At 46.6% G+C, this 18,785-nt stretch overlaps 1 protein-coding gene across 44 annotated transcripts in view; it reads right to left on the reverse strand.

The window, feature by feature from the left end:
• Positions 1-9,878: 9,878 nt before the first annotated feature.
• Positions 9,879-18,785, reverse strand: part of LOC127001563 (hornerin-like) — a 47,961-nt gene continuing 39,054 nt past the window's right edge. The window contains exons 2-7 of one of the 44 annotated variants that reach the window (XM_050866309.1): positions 18,313-18,366; positions 15,396-17,675; positions 14,558-14,734; positions 11,955-12,894; positions 11,670-11,795; positions 9,879-11,510 (exon numbers count right to left, since the gene is read on the reverse strand). In XM_050866309.1, the coding sequence (XP_050722266.1) occupies positions 10,300-11,510; positions 11,670-11,795; positions 11,955-12,894; positions 14,558-14,734; positions 15,396-17,675; positions 18,313-18,366 (4,788 nt within the window). In that variant the 3' untranslated portion in view covers positions 9,879-10,299. Of the gene's footprint in view, positions 12,895-14,557; positions 14,735-15,395; positions 17,676-18,312; positions 18,367-18,785 lie in introns of all 44 variants that reach the window. The other 43 variants (XM_050866305.1, XM_050866302.1, XM_050866303.1 and 40 more) reach the window with 43 other exon arrangements.

The raw sequence follows: 18,785 nt of genomic DNA on the forward strand, positions 1-18,785 counted from the left end.
AAAAAATGTTTTATTCTAACATCTGGTTACAGGGTTCAATAAACAAACAGGTGCTCTGAGTTCTTGAAATCTATAAAAACAAAGATAAGATTAATCCACAAAGAGGTAATTAACAAAAAGACAAGAATACAAACACTGATGTTCCTGGGGTAACACTTTTAAACTCTCAAAAAGGAAGAGGCTGAGGGAGGATGGAGTGTGCTCCTTACCGGAACAAGCTGGCATGGAGAGCACGGGCGTGGGGGAACCTTCTCTACACGTCACCAACACTCCTGCAACAGATATATAAATTGCTATAAATGGAAGGAAAAACGCTTCAATGTTTAAATATGCGTTACATAGAAAGGGAAAGGGTACGAGGACACTTGATCGAGATTTATGAATGGATGAAGGGCTTTCATAAGGGTGATGTATAAGGATTTTAGTAGTAGAAGAGCAGAGTACAACACGTAGGCTAGTAATGGATTTAAATTGGATAAACTCAGATTCAACAAAGACATAGCAAGAACCAGGGTTGTTGATTTTTTTTAATTTCAAGCAAGATGGCGGCACTATAAAACAGTTGCCTGCGCTTCCAATTGGCTGGGACCAACCAAAAGAGTAAAGATGGGGCCATACGCTACAGCTGAGCGTGGCCGCAGTGCTCATCTCCTTGGCACGGGCCCCTGACCATTGATGGGAAGAAACCATCACCCCAGGACAGGGTCAGCGTGACATCCGGGTTACGACGGTTTATCTTCCCAAAGTTTACCATTGTAAGGGCCGCCGGCAACCCTCACATAACTTTGTGTGTGTGTGTGTGTGTGTGTGTGGCTCTCGCAATCTCTAAGCCTTTACAACCATATATACCTATTTATCGACCAGCCCGAAAGGGAGGATGAGCAGCTGGGTGAGTGGGACGCTGACTGCCCAGGTCGGGATTCAAACCCAGGGCGCGGGTTTGTAGCAAGGCATACTAACCACTAGACCATGGAGGTATAAAAAAAACAATAAAAAAAATCTAATGTCAACAAGATGAGAAAACAGTTGCAATAAGCAAATGAACTTAAGTTGCTAACCCATGGTTGCCCTGCACACATTCTAAATATTTTGGCTCATGGTTTGGAAATTGGCAACATAAAAGAACATGTGGTTCATGTTGTAATATACTTCTGAAGCCATCACTCTGCCTCAGCAAGATGCCGTCAGAAAGGCGGTCAGTGTCTTGTTCTGCTCCAGGACACTGGATGGACCAGGTGTGGCTGACGGAAGATATGTATAATGAACTAACAGCTCAGGTAAAAATTTTGTGAAGTTGACAGGGAAAATATGGATATCGAGGTTAGAGAGTGTTTTCTTTGTTTATTTCTCCATTCTATGTTGTTGCTCAGCAATGAGATCAAGATTTAAATCAATGACAAAAAAAAATCAAATAATATAAATCTTGATTTAAATCAATGATTTAAAAAAATAATTTGATTTAAGTTTTGATTTAAATCAACTTGATTTAAATCAAACAACCCTGGCAAGAACTGCTTTACTAATATTGTGGTGGATGAGTGCAGCAATCACTCATGTGGTGAGTGCCAATATGATATATAGCTCCAAGGAAAGCTTACATAAATTCATGGATACTGAGGATAAATGGGGTTAGGATGACAAAAACCTGCCTTGTATGGGCATTCCGGACTCTTGCAGATTATATGTGTGTGTGTGTGTGTGTGTGTGTGTGTGTGTGTGTGTGTGTGTGTGTGTGTGTGTGTGTGTGTGTGTGTGTGTGTATCTATGTGATAAAGAAAGAGAAAGAGAAAGATAAGGAGAATTCAAATATTCGTGTATTTAATCATTCACCTATTTATTTACTTTACATCCGGTTAAAAATATACATATTTTAGTACGTTCCCGAACATTGGTGTGTCGCAGCTGCATTACCTGATATGCTTTTTAAGAAACGATGGCTCGGCAGATCTCTAAAGCTGCTGAGATAATCCACATAATTAACTCATCCCACCACACACCTGCACCTTCCCAAGCCCTGCCTCCAGCGTCACCTGCTCTGCGCCACGCCTCCTGCTGTGCTCCACCGTCCCCTTCCTCAGGTGCCCGTTTCCAACCTTGCTGCATCAACCTTCACACCAGGAGCCTTCCTCGTACCTTTAGCTGTCCCTTGACTTCCATAATCTCTCTCTGCATTTCAATAGTTGATATAATTTTCCCGTAAGGCTCTCATTTCTTATCTCTGCGTCTATCATTTTTTTCGCTGCGAATATTGACTATCAAATGTTCAGGATTCCAAAATGGTTGTCTGTTAACTTGTAAAAAACAAAATTGCTTATTCCCAGTTGCCTATTCGGTGAAGTTCCCTCGAAGCATTTCAGACGTATCTGTTAATCATGTTAAATATCTCACCAGAATTTCCGATTGATTTCTTGCCACATCAAAGAATTACTTAAGTGAAGCAGACAGAGAACAGGAGTGATAAATTCCTATCCGTTTTATCCTTGACGAAAAACTAATGAAAAAAGTCATGATTAGTTGCAAAGGCAACAATCATGTGTGTCATCCCTGAGTCAATGCAAACGAACGAACAAACAAACAAACAAAAAAAAAAACACTCCAGCAGGCACGCTCTCTCTCTCTCTCTCTCTCTCTCTCTCTCTCTCTCTCTCTCTCTCTCTCTCTCTCTCTCTCTCTCTCTCTCTCTCTCTCTCTCTCTCTCTCTCTCTCTCTCTCTCTCAGGCCCATTCACGGCAGGGACTCATGAAGGGAAGCAGGTTTAACGAGCACTTTACGGGGACACTTCCATGTAACTGAACACTTTCTAGGGAGATTATACCGCCCCAAAGCGCCCTTAATAACGTTCTCAGGTATTATACATGAGAGGAACATGTGAAAGTTTCGAACATGCAAGGGTCTCTCTCCGCCAGCAAACACATGCACACACTGATAGGGTGATTATCTCAGCGTCACCCACAAGCAAGGTTGCCTATGTTAGTATAGCGATGACCTCCACCACTAACACTATCAGCAATTGCTTCTTTTGACTCCATCATGACCATTAACATCACCATCACTACCAAGTACCAACCCGACCATAACTACCACCACTATGACCAGTCACAAACTACCTTCACCATCATTATCACCACCACTACCCCGACACCCCGAACATTATCATCGCCATCATCACCAGGATCACTACCACTTTGACCATCACCATCATCAACATGGCCACCACTGTCACAACCACCTCGACCACCGCCATCACAACAATCAACAGTACCACCATAACCACCTCGATCATTATCATCACAATCCTTACCACTCTGACACTTATCATCACCATCAAAATCACTAACACTATCCCTACCACCCCAATCACCACAATCATTAATAACGCTGACACCCACTATCACCACCACCACCATCATCACCATCCCCACCACCACTACCACTATCGTGCCCAAACAGGAGGCCTTTCCGGAAAAAAAGGAATATTAATCTCAGTTCTTTTAGGAGGAAAGTTTTGCTTAATATGGTAGCAATTATCCTGATTTATTTATTTATTATTATCTTTTTTTTAATGGTTCCTGACAGGGTTTTTAACACCCAAAATCTTCCCTTGGACACGTAAATACTTCTTAAAACTTGCTGATTAAAGAAAAATGTTGGCTATGCAGGTTAGGTGATCGTGCTTCGAAAAATTTCCCGAGTCTCAACATGTAAAGACGAGAGCAGTTCATGTAACCAGGGGGGTGGTGGTAAGAATCCCGGGACGCGATAGAGGAAACTGTTACGTTGAGATGGTTGTGTGTGTGTGTGTGTGTGTGTGTGTGTGTGTGTGTGTGTCACGTTTATTCAAGTTAGCCATAAATATGAGCAACATACGTTTTCTTTCAACAGCTGCGGGTTCAGCGCTGAGCAAAGAACACTTTTAGGGGCTGACTGCAACATAGTAGTAGTAGTAGTAGTAGTAGTAGTAGTAGTAGTAGTACGCACGAGTGGATGTTAGCGCCAGAGGGTTTTGGACTCGTGGACAAAGGGCATATTTTGACATAAGGATCTTTGATCCCATGGCCCATTGCCACAGAGACCTGACCCTTGATGCAGCCCACAGAAGAAACGAACAAGAGAAGAACAGAGCATATGAAGAAAGAATACAGAATGTGGACCAGGGCTCCTTCACCCCGGTAGTATTCACGACGGCAGGAGGGATGGGACCAAGGGCGCAGAGCTTCTACGCAAGACTCGCCGAAACACTGGCGGATAAGAAACAACAGCCAAGAAGCAGTGTGGTCGCCTGGATGAGATGCAGGCTGTCCTTCTCCCTCCTGAGGTCAGCCTTGGTCTGCCTGAGAGGAACCAGGTCACCTGCACCCCAAACCACCCGCATTGCTGACCTGGACTTTGAGGCGACGGTGGTTGATAGTCGTATCAACCACAAGCTCTGTTAGTTTAAAAATAAAATGTTTAGTAAAGTTTGTAATATTAAATAAAGATGGTTGTCGGCCACAGTCATTGGCGGGGTGGGGCCAATGAATTGCTTTGTGAAAGGATATGAGAGAATATACCGCTCACAACGCAACTCTAATAGATGGAGGCCCGTTGTAAAAAAAAGTAGTAGTAGTAGTAGTAGTAGTAGTAGTAGTAGTAGTAGTAGTAGTAGTAGTAGTAGTAGTATCTTGATGATGATGATCTGAGATCACCGTCCTGTGCAGCAAGGACATAGTACTTAGAAGAAATAAAAATATATAATATAGAAGAATTATTATTTCATGATGTAAAATTGTAAACGATACGAAAACGAATTCAGAACACCAATCACTACAAAGCCCCGAGGCAGGTATCGAGAATATCCGTCCCTCAGCCCCACTCATGGCCCCCGGACACCTACTCACCTTACAACAACACCAAGGGAGCCTCCCAGGTGCCCCGCAAGCGTCTCATCGGAGGACAAAGGGTCCAACAGCCTGAGCAGCGGAGAGAAGCACTGAGGCATATATACGAAAATTCTATATATGACGAACACGCACAAGCATTAACTGCACACACGCCGGACAAAGACTGGCTGAAGACCCACAATGCAACACAATAGTTTCCCTGCAGCCTGAAACAATATGAATTGTAACACCTGCATATGCAATTATTATTCTTTGTTGTTTTTGTAATAAATTCCCTAATGACTTGAAGAAGCGGTTTGATGCCTTTGGTTATAAGTGCCTGCGCAGAATCATGGTATATCACTGAAATTATTTAGTGAAATATTGGCGATTACTCCACGAGACTGCGTCGAAACCTGTTACCTGTGTGGTCTGTAAACACAAAATTCGACTATAGGAGATTGTTGCATACTACCCACAAGTCAGTCCTGCTCACCGGGTTGTTTTTGTCGAAGACAATCCCAAATGGATACGGATAAGTGGACGTCCACAAGTTCGTGGATTGAAAAAGTCGATCCTGCCACGAGTTCCTTGGGATGAGAAGGGGGCATGCATAGAGACTTCCCTAGAGGATCCCCGGGTTTAGCGTAGTAGGGTGGGCGAAATGACACGCCCCAACGCGTATGTTCGCCTCTATAGATGAATTAATTGATGACATTCGATAAATTCGTTTGTTTGTTTTTATTCTATCCAAAGCACCGCGGCCATGCGCAGCTACGGAGCACACCCCTGACCTTACCTTGGCAAACGCTGCAGATCCTTTCCTCGGACCACCATGTTAAGATTATATAGTTGAGGCTTCATTACAGGGGAGTGATCAATATGCACGAGCACTCAAGAATTCATTTATAAGTGTTACATCAAATCCAATTAACAGAAATTGGTCGTTAAGTCAGGGAAGGAGAATTATAATTACACATCATTGTATTGTATTATCTCCTTCCTCAAACCACGCCTGAGATTACCGGCTGCCTGCATGCCTGGCCGCGCCTCACGACCGCGGGGGATGAGCCATGGTGATGATCGCCCGGCGCATGTGTTGGCGGCCCATCAATCATCCGTCCCTCCTCGTAATGATAATGAATTTATCTTGTGTGTGTGTGTGTGTGTAATTCGCCAAGGCCTGATCACGTGTTGGACTCGTAATCGCCAGCAGGTACCCTCCCGACATGAGCAAGTGCTCTTTATCGTTGATCTATGGGTACTGCCACGACCTCACACACCACACACCCCATCCCCCTTGCTCAAGGGGGGACAGTAACCACTCCTAGTCGACGGAAAGAATCCGGCCTGAGCGGGCTCGAACCGCCGCCCTGTCAGACCGAGAAGCCTGGCAGCGCAGCGCTCTACCAGTTGCGCCACGGAGTGTGTGTGTGTGTGTGTGTGTGTGTGTAAAATGAACAGAATATTATTAGAGACTATATGGAAGCCCTGGAGTGTGTTACCCGTTCAGTGTTTGTTTCGGACGTCATGTATGATGTTCCGAGTTCCATTACCGGACTGTCCGTCAAGCCGGTGACAGGCAGGCCCCGCTGCTAGCGCTAAAGCTGACGGATGGCTGTCAGAGGGTAAGAGTGTTTAATTTTCAACGATCATCTCCGTTGGTATCAATGCGTCGTGGTGATTTGTGTTAACAGGTGTAGTACTCTAAAATGTTCGAAATTGTTATTCAAGTTGCATTCAAGACTGTAACAGCCCACTGTAAATTTAACTTATCACTTATTATTTTCCTCTGAAGGGGACACCATCCACCCAAAATGAGCTAGAATATTGGAAATTATTGCAATAAAAAGCACAAGTAGCGTTCTCTCTCTCTCTCTCTCTCTCTCTCTCTCTCTCTCTCTCTCTCTCTCTCTCTCTCTCTGCTTAAGTGAAGGAATTCAACAAAAAAAATGTAAGCAATGACACTGTTGTGAGTGTGAGTTATACTTGAGATAAGGTTTGTGTATGCGAGACATGACTCAGGATACGAGACGGAACACAACAGCTCACCAATTATGGCTCGGAGTCTTTAGTATCTCTTTGTTGCATGTTGCCTTCCTGACCACTGACTTTTTGTCTTGGCAGAGTACGCAAAATTGCGGAAATTCTGGTTTCATAATTTCATTTCCTACACAAAACAGCCACGACAACCATCATTTTACTGCTGCCGTTGCTACTACTGCTACTACTACTACTACTACTACCGCTATTACTACTACTATTACTACTACTATTTCTACTACTATTACTACTACTACTACTATTACTACTACTGCAACTACTACTACTGGTACTACTGAAATTACTACTGCTACCAATATTACTACTACAACTTAGATATGGCCCCTAAAACGAGCCTCTACTCCCCTGAATTAATATCACCTTGCCGTCGGGAAACAAACCTTCTCAGGAGGAGGCGGTGGCTGAGTGGTCTGCGAACAGGCACGGCGTCCAGAAGGACTGGGGTTCATGTCCCGCCCCACACCAGAAGCTGACAATTTTCAGTCAACGCCGAGTAGCTTAAGACTACCCCAATGCTGTCCTGATGACCACCTATCAACCCAGACTCTAGATTATCTCCCTAAAAAGAGGATCAATGGTGAGCTACGAGGGACAGCACTAGCCAAGCAAGATGGTGCCACTGTAAACACTTTCCGCCGCTATAACAGACTGGGGCCGACCACAGAGCCTCTCCACGAAAGTCTGCGGGGCCACTGGCTAAATTTCAAAGACAAAAATATTCACCGCGGGGAGAGGTGAGGTCCTGCGGCAACACACTTACCGGCCCATAATTCTCCCGGGCGTGTAATGAGCGTGGAAGCATCTATTACTCAGTCAGAAGGATCCGTTAAATTACCGCATACGAAGGTCGGCTCGTGCTGTCCCTCGTGGCTCACCATTGATCCTCTTTTTAGAGAGATAACCTACCTTACATCTACTGGTATGCTGGTATCCTCAGTACACTGTTATATACACCAACACCTGGAGTACTGTTGTGCGTGCAATCTAATAACCGGCATCTATTTTCTTGCTGTTATATATATTCACTAATACAAGACCAGGTGTGCTGAGCTGTATGGAAGCAGGAGCTTTGAATCTATTATTAGCTTGCTGCTATCCGACTGTTCTTGTCACACACACACACACACACACACACACACACACAGCAATGGACTAAAATTTACTGTTTGCCTGTTATCTCAACTGTATTCAAGTATAAAAAAGCCCGGTGCGTTGTATATGAAAGTCACGAGCCTCCATTTGCTGTTTTGCCGCCATTCTTATTTTGTTTCTTTGTATGTGGCGTGCTGTGTGTGTAAGCAATGAGCCTTCCTCTAACGCTTCGCTGGTATCTTGATTATATTTATATTCATGCAAAAACGGCTTGTGTATTGCATTATGTGGAATATATGGACCTAACATCTTTTTTTCTCTATAGCGTGGAGGCAGATTAGAGACATAAATAAAAATGTGTCGACAAATTCTTACCTTTTTCATATTACAGAAAGCTTATCAGAATGCTGCTTGCCATACAAACCAACCAAGATATATTACCGAGTCCTACAGACTACTATGTTATATAAGCAAAGACAGCAACAAGAATATATGGCCTCCCTAAGGAAATTCCGCTTCCAGAATTACCAAAAAAAAAAAAGGGCATTATCTCGGAGTCTCAGTTTCCGAGGCGAGAGAGTTAGTTACATAAGAACATAAGAACATAAGAACGCAGGAGTCTGCAAGAGGCCGGTAGGCCTGTACGAGGCAGCTCCTTTGACCCTAAGCTCCCGTGTATCTAACCCCACCTAATATCGCTGTCCATGAATTTATCTAGTCTATTTTTGAATGTGACAATTGTATTGGCACTCACCATATGACTGCTAAGCCTATTCCACTCATCCACCACCCTGTTAGTAAACCAATTTTTGCCTATGTCCCTGTTGAATCTGAATTTATCCAGTTTAAACCCGTTACTTCGTGTCCTACCCGGTTCTCTTACCAACAAAACCTTATGAATGTCTCCCTTATTAAAGCCCTTCATCCATTTATAAACCTCGATCATGTCTCCACGCACCCTTCGCCTTTCTAGAGAATGCAAGTTTAACTGTTTGAGTCTTTCCTCGTATGGCAAGTTTCTCAACCCCTGAATCATCTTAGTCATCCTCCTCTGCACCGATTCTAACATTTTGATATCCATTCTATAGTAGGGTGACCAGAACTGAACCGCATAGTCAAGATGAGGTCTAACTAATGCTAAATATAGTTTGAGGAAGACTTCGGGGCTTCTGTTGCTTACGCTCCTTGAAATAAATCCCAGTACCCTATTAGCTCGATTTCTAGCTTGAATGCATTGTGCCCTTGGACGGAGATCAGAGCTCACTAAGACCCTAAATCCTCTCGCACCCAGACCTACTTATGAGAGTGTCATTTAAGCAATAGTTATGTGAGGGGTTGTTCCTACCTACACTCAGAATACTGCACTTCCCTACATTGAACTCCATCTGCCATTTATCCGCCCAGTCATATAATCTGTTGAGTTCACCTTGGAGAATACTAGCGTCCTGATCCAACTCAATTACTCTACCGATCTTGGTATCATCTGCAAATTTACTAACATCACTATTAATTCCTGTGTCTAAGTCATTGATATAAATAATAAACAAAAGTGGACCTAATACCGAACCTTGTGGGACCCCACTCGTAACACATCCCCAGTCAGATCTTTTACCATTGATTTGCACTCTTTGCTTCCTATTGCTAAGCCACGCCTTGACCCAGTTCAAAACTTTACCCTCTACTCCGTGAGCCTGTAATTTAAGCAACAGTCGTTGGTGAGGAACTTTGTCAAACGCTTTACTAAAATCAAGATAGATTACATCATAATTTTCATCTCTGTCAACCGCCTCAAATACTTTATTGTAGAAGGACAAGAGATTGGTTACCAAGCCCTAATGTGTAAGGGTAAAGGAAACATAGATCAGTAAAATATTATTTTTTCAAGAAAATCTCAATAAATAGAAGCTTCAGTTCGTCCCACTAAAGAGGTCGTAAATAAGGTACTTCGGGATCGAGTCGAATAAATAGAACAAATACATCAGTGCGGAGAGGAAAGACAACACGAAAATTCCCGCGGGTCCCAGGCAGATTCAGGGATGAGGGAGTGGAGAGAGGGTTGGTATAGGGAGTTTAGGGACAAAGGTAACGAGTTACGGGTGAAAAAAAGAGGCAAAGGGTTAGTGAATCGCTCTGCTCGCCCACTGCCAAGCAATACTCACAGCACATCACAGAAGATACAAAGCATCGACTTAATCATAACACTGTCTACATTGTACAGACACTAAAACATCAATACGGACGGTGAGGATACAGAGGACTGACGACGAGACACTTGGACAGTTACTTAAGCTGACGACTGGTTGATGGTGACTGAGCCAGTAGCCTCGTACTTGTGCTCGGCGGGGGTGAAGTGGGAGATGACGCTTGACTTTCTCTCCGGACTCTTAACGGAAACAGTGCGAGTGAGGGATAGATTGGAGGGAGAGGCAGAGCGAGAGGGAGTGCCATAACCACGGGCAGGAGCCGGGGCTGGGGCACGAACGGGGGCTTTGGCTGGGGCTGGCGCGGGAGAGGATTTGACAGTGAAGGTCCTGACGGGAGACACGGACGCCGTGGACTGCTCCGAATCCCTGCGAATGGTGACGCTCCCGACGGCCTCATACCTGTGCTCGGCGGGAACAAAGTGAGAAATAACGTTGGTGTGTCTCTCTGGGGACTTGACGGCAACAGTGCGGGTGAGAGCCAAGTTCGAGGCCCTAGAAGCAGCAGAGCGAGAGGCGGCGGCAAGGGCAGCCTCGGCAGCTTTACGAGCAGCTGCGGCAGACTCACCTGACTTTGCAGACACAAACACAGCTCTGGATGGGGTTGAAGACTGTCTCACCGAGGAGCTGCCGAGCGTGACGCCTGCGCTGGCATCATAAACGTGGTCGGCGGGGACAAAGTGACTGATGACACTTGAGTGACGGACGGGAGACTTGACAGAAACTGTGCGCGTGAGGGATCCTCCAGATCCTCCTCCACCACTGCGAGAAGATGACGAAAACCCACTTGAGAAGGAGCTGGAGCTGGACTGGAATTTGGAGGATGATTCACCAGATTTTTCCTCAGAACTGGATGGGCTGGAGGAGGTTTGGAAAGTAAATCCTGAGGAATACCGTCCCGATCCAGATTCCTCGGAACTCCCTGATCTGGAGGCTCCTGCTGACCCGAAGAACTGAGCTCCAGACGAGCCCGATGAGCTCAAACTACCAGATGAACCCAAAGACTGGAAGAAACTGGACCCAGCGCCTGAAGAACCAGAGGAGACTTTACGGCTGGCAGATCCGGAGGTAGAGCCTGAGACCTTGCTGGCACTGGCAGACCCAGAGCCGCGACTGGCAGATCCAAAGGCAGAACCAGAGCTTTGACTGGCAGATCCAAAGGCAGAACCTGAGACCTTGCTGGCACTGGCAGACCCAGAGCCGCGACTGGCAGATCCAAAGGCAGAACCAGAGCTTTGGCTGCCAGATCCAAAGGCAGAACCAGAGCTTTGGCTGCCAGATCCAAAGGCAGAACCTGAGACCTTGCTGGCACTGGCAGACCCAGAGCCGCGACTGGCAGATCCAAAGGCAGAACCAGAGCTTTGGCTGCCAGATCCAAAGGCAGAACCAGAGCTTTGGCTGCCAGATCCAAAGGCAGAACCAGAGCTTTGGCTGCCAGATCCAAAGGCAGAACCTGAGACCTTGCTGGCACTAGCAGACCCAGAGCCGCGACTGGCAGATCCAAAGGCAGAACCAGAGCTTTGGCTGCCAGATCCAAAGGCAGAACCAGAGCTTTGGCTGCCAGATCCAAAGGCAGAACCTGAGACCTTGCTGGCACTGGCAGACCCAGAGCCGCGACTGGCAGATCCAAAGGCAGAACCAGAGCTTTGGCTGCCAGATCCAAAGGCAGAACCAGAGCTTTGGCTGCCAGATCCAAAGGCAGAACCAGAGCTTTGGCTGCCAGATCCAAAGGCAGAACCAGAGCTTTGGCTGCCAGATCCAAAGGCAGAACCTGAGATCTTGCTGGCACTGGCAGAACCAGAGCCGCGGCTGGCAGAACCAAAGGCAGAACCTGATGCCTTGCTGGCACTGGCAGAACCAGAGCTTTGGCTGGCAGATCCAAAGGTAGAGCCGGATGCCTTGCTGGCAGATCCGAAGGCAGATCCAGAGCTCTGGCTAGCAGACACAAATGCAGCATCAGCAGCCTTGCTGGCAGCACCGAAAGAAGAACCAGAAATCTGGCTGACAGACTGAGAGGCCGAACCAGAAGCCTTGCTAGCAAAAGCAGCAGATGAGCCTGAAGAGGCTGATCCAGAGGACGAGGAGGACCGTGAGGCCGAACCAGAGGCCTTGCCAGCAAAGGCAGCAGATGAACCGAAAGAGGCTGATCCTGATGACGAGGAGGCACCTGAAGATGAGCCAGAAGCTTTGCTGGCAAAACCTGATGAGGATCCTTGAGCCGAAAAACCAGAAGCTGAGCCCGAGGCACCAAATGAGCCACGTGACCCTGAGCCAGAGCTTCCTCTCCTTTCCTCTGTGACGCGGATGGCAGCTTCCTCGGTGTAGGTGCAGGGCCCGTAGACTAGTCCTTCAAGGGTCCTGCTGCCGGGTGTCTTGGAGCCACGTTCACGAACGATCCTATGTCCACAGATGTGACTGGCAGGCCCGGAGGAGACGGCGGCCCTAGTGGAGGAGGATTGTTGAACATTCATAGCCTCAGCGAGTGATTCGGCGAACATAGCGGCGGCGTTCTCTTCGTAGTTCATGGTGTTTGGCTCTTGGTAGTCGTTGTTGACGCCAGAGATGGCAAAGTCAGCGAACCTTCCGATTCCTTTGTCAGAGAAAACGGTGGCCGGAGCAAAGATGTCTGCCTCGACGGGCTTCAGGGCGATGCCGGAGTCTTCCTTCGTCACCTTGACCTATAAAGAAAGCAAAATGTTAAAGACTGTCATACACAATAAAAGACCAAACGTCACACTGTCTCGTCGTATCCAGAAATATGTTGACATAGAGCTTACCATTCTTAGTACGTCACTTATTTAACTTCATGTTTCTCCGCTTTTAATCCTTTATCTGATATGAATCTTGTACTCCAATCTCCCTTTACATAATTATCATTACAATTGTATATCCCAGTGATTTCCACATAACTTCTAATGCACTCCCCTTGTCAGCAATGACCCTTTTTAAAACACAAATCATGCAATTGCTGTTTTCACGAAGCCAATGTCTGCAGTCCTAGAATAAATACAATCAGTGAAAAAAAAAATGGCTTTTTTTCTGAAATGAACATGAAAATTTTGGTTTTAGATGTGAACCTTAGTTGCAGAGAAAGTCCCTTCTCCTTCCCCCGTACGGGTCTGTTTGTGTCAAGCATGCTTTTATGTACTGTTGTCTGTTTGTGTTGCCTGCCTGGCGTGGCTGGTCAAATGGTGGTCTTGGTAAGTCAAACATGTTGTTATGATCACATGTAACGTGGAAGTGCTGACAGACTAGTGGACAGAAGAAACAGACACAAGACAGATAATTGGAAGGAAAAGACAAGTACAAAACATATAGAGTAAAGTAACGGCAAGACGTAGAATTGAGTTGGATAAACAAATGAGCAAACAAATAGAAACGATACATGCAGACAGAAACATAGAAGAGCAAAAATAAATGGTAGAGTGTAGAAAACATTGACAAACTATTAATAGACAGTTTGTTAGTGACTGATAAGTGTCTACACACTCGAACATAGAAAGACAGAAATAGACAGACAGACAGACAGAAAGACAGACGGATAGATAGACATACAGATTAGGACACAGATAAAAAGACAAAAAGGCAGAGAGACAGAGACAGACATTTACAGAGACACAAACAAACTAATAAACAAGTCATGAACTGATAACATACTGAACATGTGTGAAACTGTTACAAAGGGAATAAATTATACACCAGACGAAAGTTACTAACAATGAATGAAAAAGAGACTACATACGTAAATCAAACGTAAAAACACAAGTGAAAATAATGTTGTGATTTTAAGCTCTCACTGAAAACAGTCTTTGGGGAATTTTGATTTACTAAATGAATTTGATTATCATGAAGTTGGACAATACAGAAATGAGTGCAAAAGAAATCTGACAATCTTTAAAAAGTCGTTATTTTCATGCAAAGTTTATAATATACATTTAAAAAAAAAAAAGAACCTACATAACTTATATATACACGCATTAATACGGAGATAGATAAATGGGTAAGATAACTAGATAAAGATGATGATTATAAGGAGGAGGAGGAGGAGGAGGAGGAGGAGGAGGAGGAGGAGCAGGAGGAGGAGGAGGAGGAGGAGGAGGAGGAGGAGGAGGAGGAGGAGGAGGAGGAGGAGGAGGAGGAGGAGGAGGAGATGGAGATGGAGGAGAAGGAAGAGAAGATGGAGGAAGAAGACGAATACTACCCTCATCTTCATCACTAAGGAAGGGAATCAGCAACAGGACTTTGGAGTGACATGGAAAAGGAGACATAAAAGGGGCGAAAACATCAGGAAATGGAGCTGTAAAGTAGAGAGGTTGGTGGCACGGGCCTGAGTGGGTGTACCTGGTAGCCCTTGACAGGATGGGAGGTGTATGTGTAGTTGTAGAAGAAGCCATCTGGCATGAGCATTGTGTACCAGCCGTAGGTGACCCCATCATCCCCGACCCACTCATCGCGGCTCTGGTAATTGGTCGAGGAGGAGTCTTGCACCCGGATGCTGAAGTTGTACGGGTCTGTGCCCTGCCGGGAACATGGCGACACAGGGAGGGCTCTGTTAGGCACGGCTGGCAGGGGTTAGCTCATGTATGCTCCTAAACCCTAACATGTCCAGTGTTTTAGAGATGATATTAATGGCGAACTGATATAGGTCTGGGCACTGCTGGTTTGAATTGAACCTTCCATGGGGGCTGATGTTTGGTAATGGCTCAATGACAGTTAATCAAGGTATTTGTAGCCAAGTCACAGGACCCCACAGCTGCGACAGCCTGCTATCTTGCTTGCAAAAGTTAAATATGGGTTTCGCATTCAAGTTAAATTTATATAGAATTCGCAAGAATATGGATGTCATATTAACACAATATATTAATGATTAAAGGCAAAGCGAAAAATTAGAATGGAAGAGGCTGAGTTGGCAAACATTTTCTTGTCATTCAAACACGTGATAACGAAGAGATGGAATGGTTTCGATGACACCTATCAAATGTATACATACATAACAAAGTCTTAACCTCACAACACACACACACACACACACACACACACACACACACACACACACACCAGGATACTCTCTCTCTCTCTCTCTTTAATAAGACCTAATCAGCTATGGAGACAAGGGAACAGGGCATTTTGCCAACTGTTATACACAGACAAAGGAACACATTGTGAAAGAAATACTTACACTGCCATCGTCGTCTCTGCCGGACTGTCTCGTTTGGCTGATCTTGACTCCTGATCTCGCTGACTCCTCCCTGAAGGCCTTGAGTTCGGCGAGAAGTTCGGCAGCACTCACTGAGCTGCCGCCTCGGTAAGGTTCCGCCAGTCGGTAAGTGTAGGACTCAGAGGATGAACCTCTGGCGGCTGCGGCTGCTGCAGCGGCTGCGGCGGAAGCTTGTGATCGCTGAGCAGACGCTGAGGTACCATAACCTGAACTTTGACTGGTGGAGGCTGCTGCTGCTGACTGTCTCCTTGCTGAAGATGATTCTGCCCTGCTGGAGCTAGCCGATGCCTTCTGACTGGCGCTGACTGAACCTGCCTGACTGGCACGTCCAGATGCTTGACCAAAGGCACCGGCGGATGCTGCCTGACTGGCACTTCCAGAGGCCTGACCAAAGGCACCAGCGGATGCTGCCTGACTGGCTCCGAAAGAAACTCTGCCACTGGCGGATTGACCTGAGGAGGCAGCCTTGCGGCTGGCGCTGAGTGACTCTTGCTTTCTTGACGATTGACTAGAAGCACTGAATGATCCACTACTGCCCGAGGAGCTTCCAGAGGCAGAGGCACCAAATGACCCGCCCTGACGTTGTCCAAAGGCAGCCTGGCTACCTGATGCACCAGCGGCACTTCCAGACGCTTGACCAAAAGTAGAGAACGACGATCCGCCGGTGGCTCCAAATGATGAACTACCTCCCGAAACTCTCCTGCCGGAGCTAGACGAGGCCTGACTAAAACCACTTGATTGACGGCCTCCAGACGACCCCTTCACGATGGTGACGGAGCCGGTAGCTTCGTACTGGTGCTCGGCGGGTACAAAGTGCGAGATGACGGTGGGCTGCCTGTCGCGGCTCTTGACTGAGACTGTCCTCGTCAGAGCCAGGTTGGCTTCAGAGCCTGATGATGCTTTGCGGACAGCTTCAACACGCGGTTTAGGCGAGGCTAAGGAGGCTACGGGGAGGGGAATAGCAGCTGGTCTGAATGAGACCTGAGCCCCTGCAGCAGACCCTGATGCACCTGAAACCCTCCTCGTGGCGCCTTGTGACCCCTTAGCGATGGTGACGGAGCCAGTGGCCTCGTAGCGGTGCTCGGCAGGAACAAAGTGGGAGATGACGGTGGGTATCCTCTCAGGGCTCTTGACGGAGACCGTCCTTGTGAGGGCCAAGTTGGCGGCGGAGGAAGCAGCAGAAGAGAAGGTCTGTGCAGGTCTGCTAATTTTCTTCACCTTAAACTGAACAGGGGCAGGGGCAGGGGCAGGGGCAGGGGCAGCAGGTTTCACAAACGTGGCCTGTGAAGCAGATGATCCACTCAGGGAACCTCCTCTTGCAGCGTTTTGCGACCCCTTGACGATGGTGACGGAGCCGGTAGCTTCATACCTGTGCTCGGCGGGCACAAAATGGGAGATGACAGTGGGCACCCTCTCGGGGCTCTTGACGGAGACGGTCCTCGTCAGAGCCAGGTTGGAGGCTGAGGAAGAAGCTCCAGAAAACTGGCTGTCTAGTTTAAGCGCGGGAACTGGGGCAGGGCGTCTGGGTTTGGGAGCAGGGGCAGGTCTTGAAACAAACTGAGCCTGGCCACCAGCTGAGCCACTTCCAGAATTCTGTGACCCTTTGACGATGGTGACGGAGCCGGTTGCCTCATATCTGTGTTCTGCTGGCACGAAGTGGGAGATGACAGTTGGCACCCTCTCGGGGCTCTTGACAGAGACGGTCCTCGTCAGGGCCAATTTGGCGGCAGAAGCAGCAGCAGCGGCGGCGGCAGCAGCAGAACTGGAAGATCCCTGTGAAGACGCACTTAGTTTTCGTTCCACCTTGACCTTGCGGGGGGGCGCTGGAAGGGACACAAACTGAGCCGCTGCGCCAGAGCCAGCAGCCGAACCCCTGGTGGAAGCAGCTGATCCCTTCACGATGGTGACTGACCCTTCAGCGTCATATCTGTGGTCTGCGGGAACGAAGTGGGATATGACAGTGGGCACCCTAACAGGCGTCTTGACCTTTACCGTACGAGTAAGGGCGGCTCCAGAGGCCTTGGAGGCAGGACGCGCGGGTCCACTTGGCACAGCGGGTTGCACTTGTTGAGTGACTGCTGGAGGTCCGTAGGTTCGCTGGACTGGCCTGCTGGCCTCCGCGGACTCCGGGGCGATAAGCACGCTCCCAGTGGCCTCATATCTGTGGTCCGCGGGGGTGAAGTGGGAGATGACGCTGGATCTTCGTTCGGGAGACTTGACAGACACAGTGCGGGCAATGACCTGAGGAGAGGAGGGCGATGAGGCACCTCGACAGACTCTGCTTGCTTTGTTAAAAAACCAGTTGGGCAGACTGGTGGTCTCTATCAAATACCACAGCCATTATGCAGCAGAAGCGGTGACACCAAATAAGCGGATCTGGAGCCTATTTTCTTCGTGTGTGTGTGTGTGTGTGTGTGTGTGTGTGTGTGTGTGTGTGTGTGTGTGTGTGTGTGTGTGTTTTATATATATATATATATATATATATATATATATATATATATATATATATATATATATATATATATATATATATATATATATATATATATGATTTACTTCGTTCCAAAGCATGAAAAAATATCAATATTTAGCAAAAAATATCATTTGACAATGTAAAGTTAATTAAAATATATGATATATGAAATGCATAAATATCAACAAAAGGTCTTAACTAACAATAAAATGAAAACTAACTACAGAAATAGTAACAAATTATTTTGAACACTGAATATTGAGTTAAGTGAGGAAAGCCTTCCTACTTAATTTTGTTAAGTCACGCTTAAAGAGAAGCGTAAAGGACGATCAAGGTATCGCAATGGCAGGAGGTTGTTCTTGGTTCACCTGTGCCTCAAGAACTTCCCCTCCGTGCCGGACTTACCTCCCCTTTGTCGCCCAGGACGCACGCGGCCGCGGCCACCAGCAGGAAGGTGACCTGAGGAGAAAAAAATATGGTTAGTGTTGCCTGAATCCCTCCTTCAGAGCTTGTTGCATTTCATTTTTAGTCTTTGCTCAGCCAGCTTATGCCCAAAGCGTAAGCCAACGTGCCTGGGTACTCGTATCGGTCTCGATCACATTACAATCATACAAACCAACCATTTCTCTGTTTTCATTTCTCTATAAGCGGAGACAAAGACAAAGAAGGCAAGGTTTCCTCCTTACCAAAGAACAAGAGCAAAAGTAAGGATGGAAAAGGTAAATACGAATCATATTACACACATCCGAGTCTCTATTCATAAGAGCAATAACAAGTAAGGAGAGACGCAAGTAAGCAGCACTTTTTAAGACAAATCAACAACACACTAACAGTAAAGCAGTAAAAAAAAAAAAAAACAGACAACAACCCTTTCTCCA

The sequence above is a fragment of the Eriocheir sinensis genome, chromosome 21, assembly GCF_024679095.1.
Source record: "Eriocheir sinensis breed Jianghai 21 chromosome 21, ASM2467909v1, whole genome shotgun sequence".
In the NCBI taxonomy this organism is placed as follows: Eukaryota; Metazoa; Arthropoda; class Malacostraca; order Decapoda; family Varunidae; genus Eriocheir; species Eriocheir sinensis.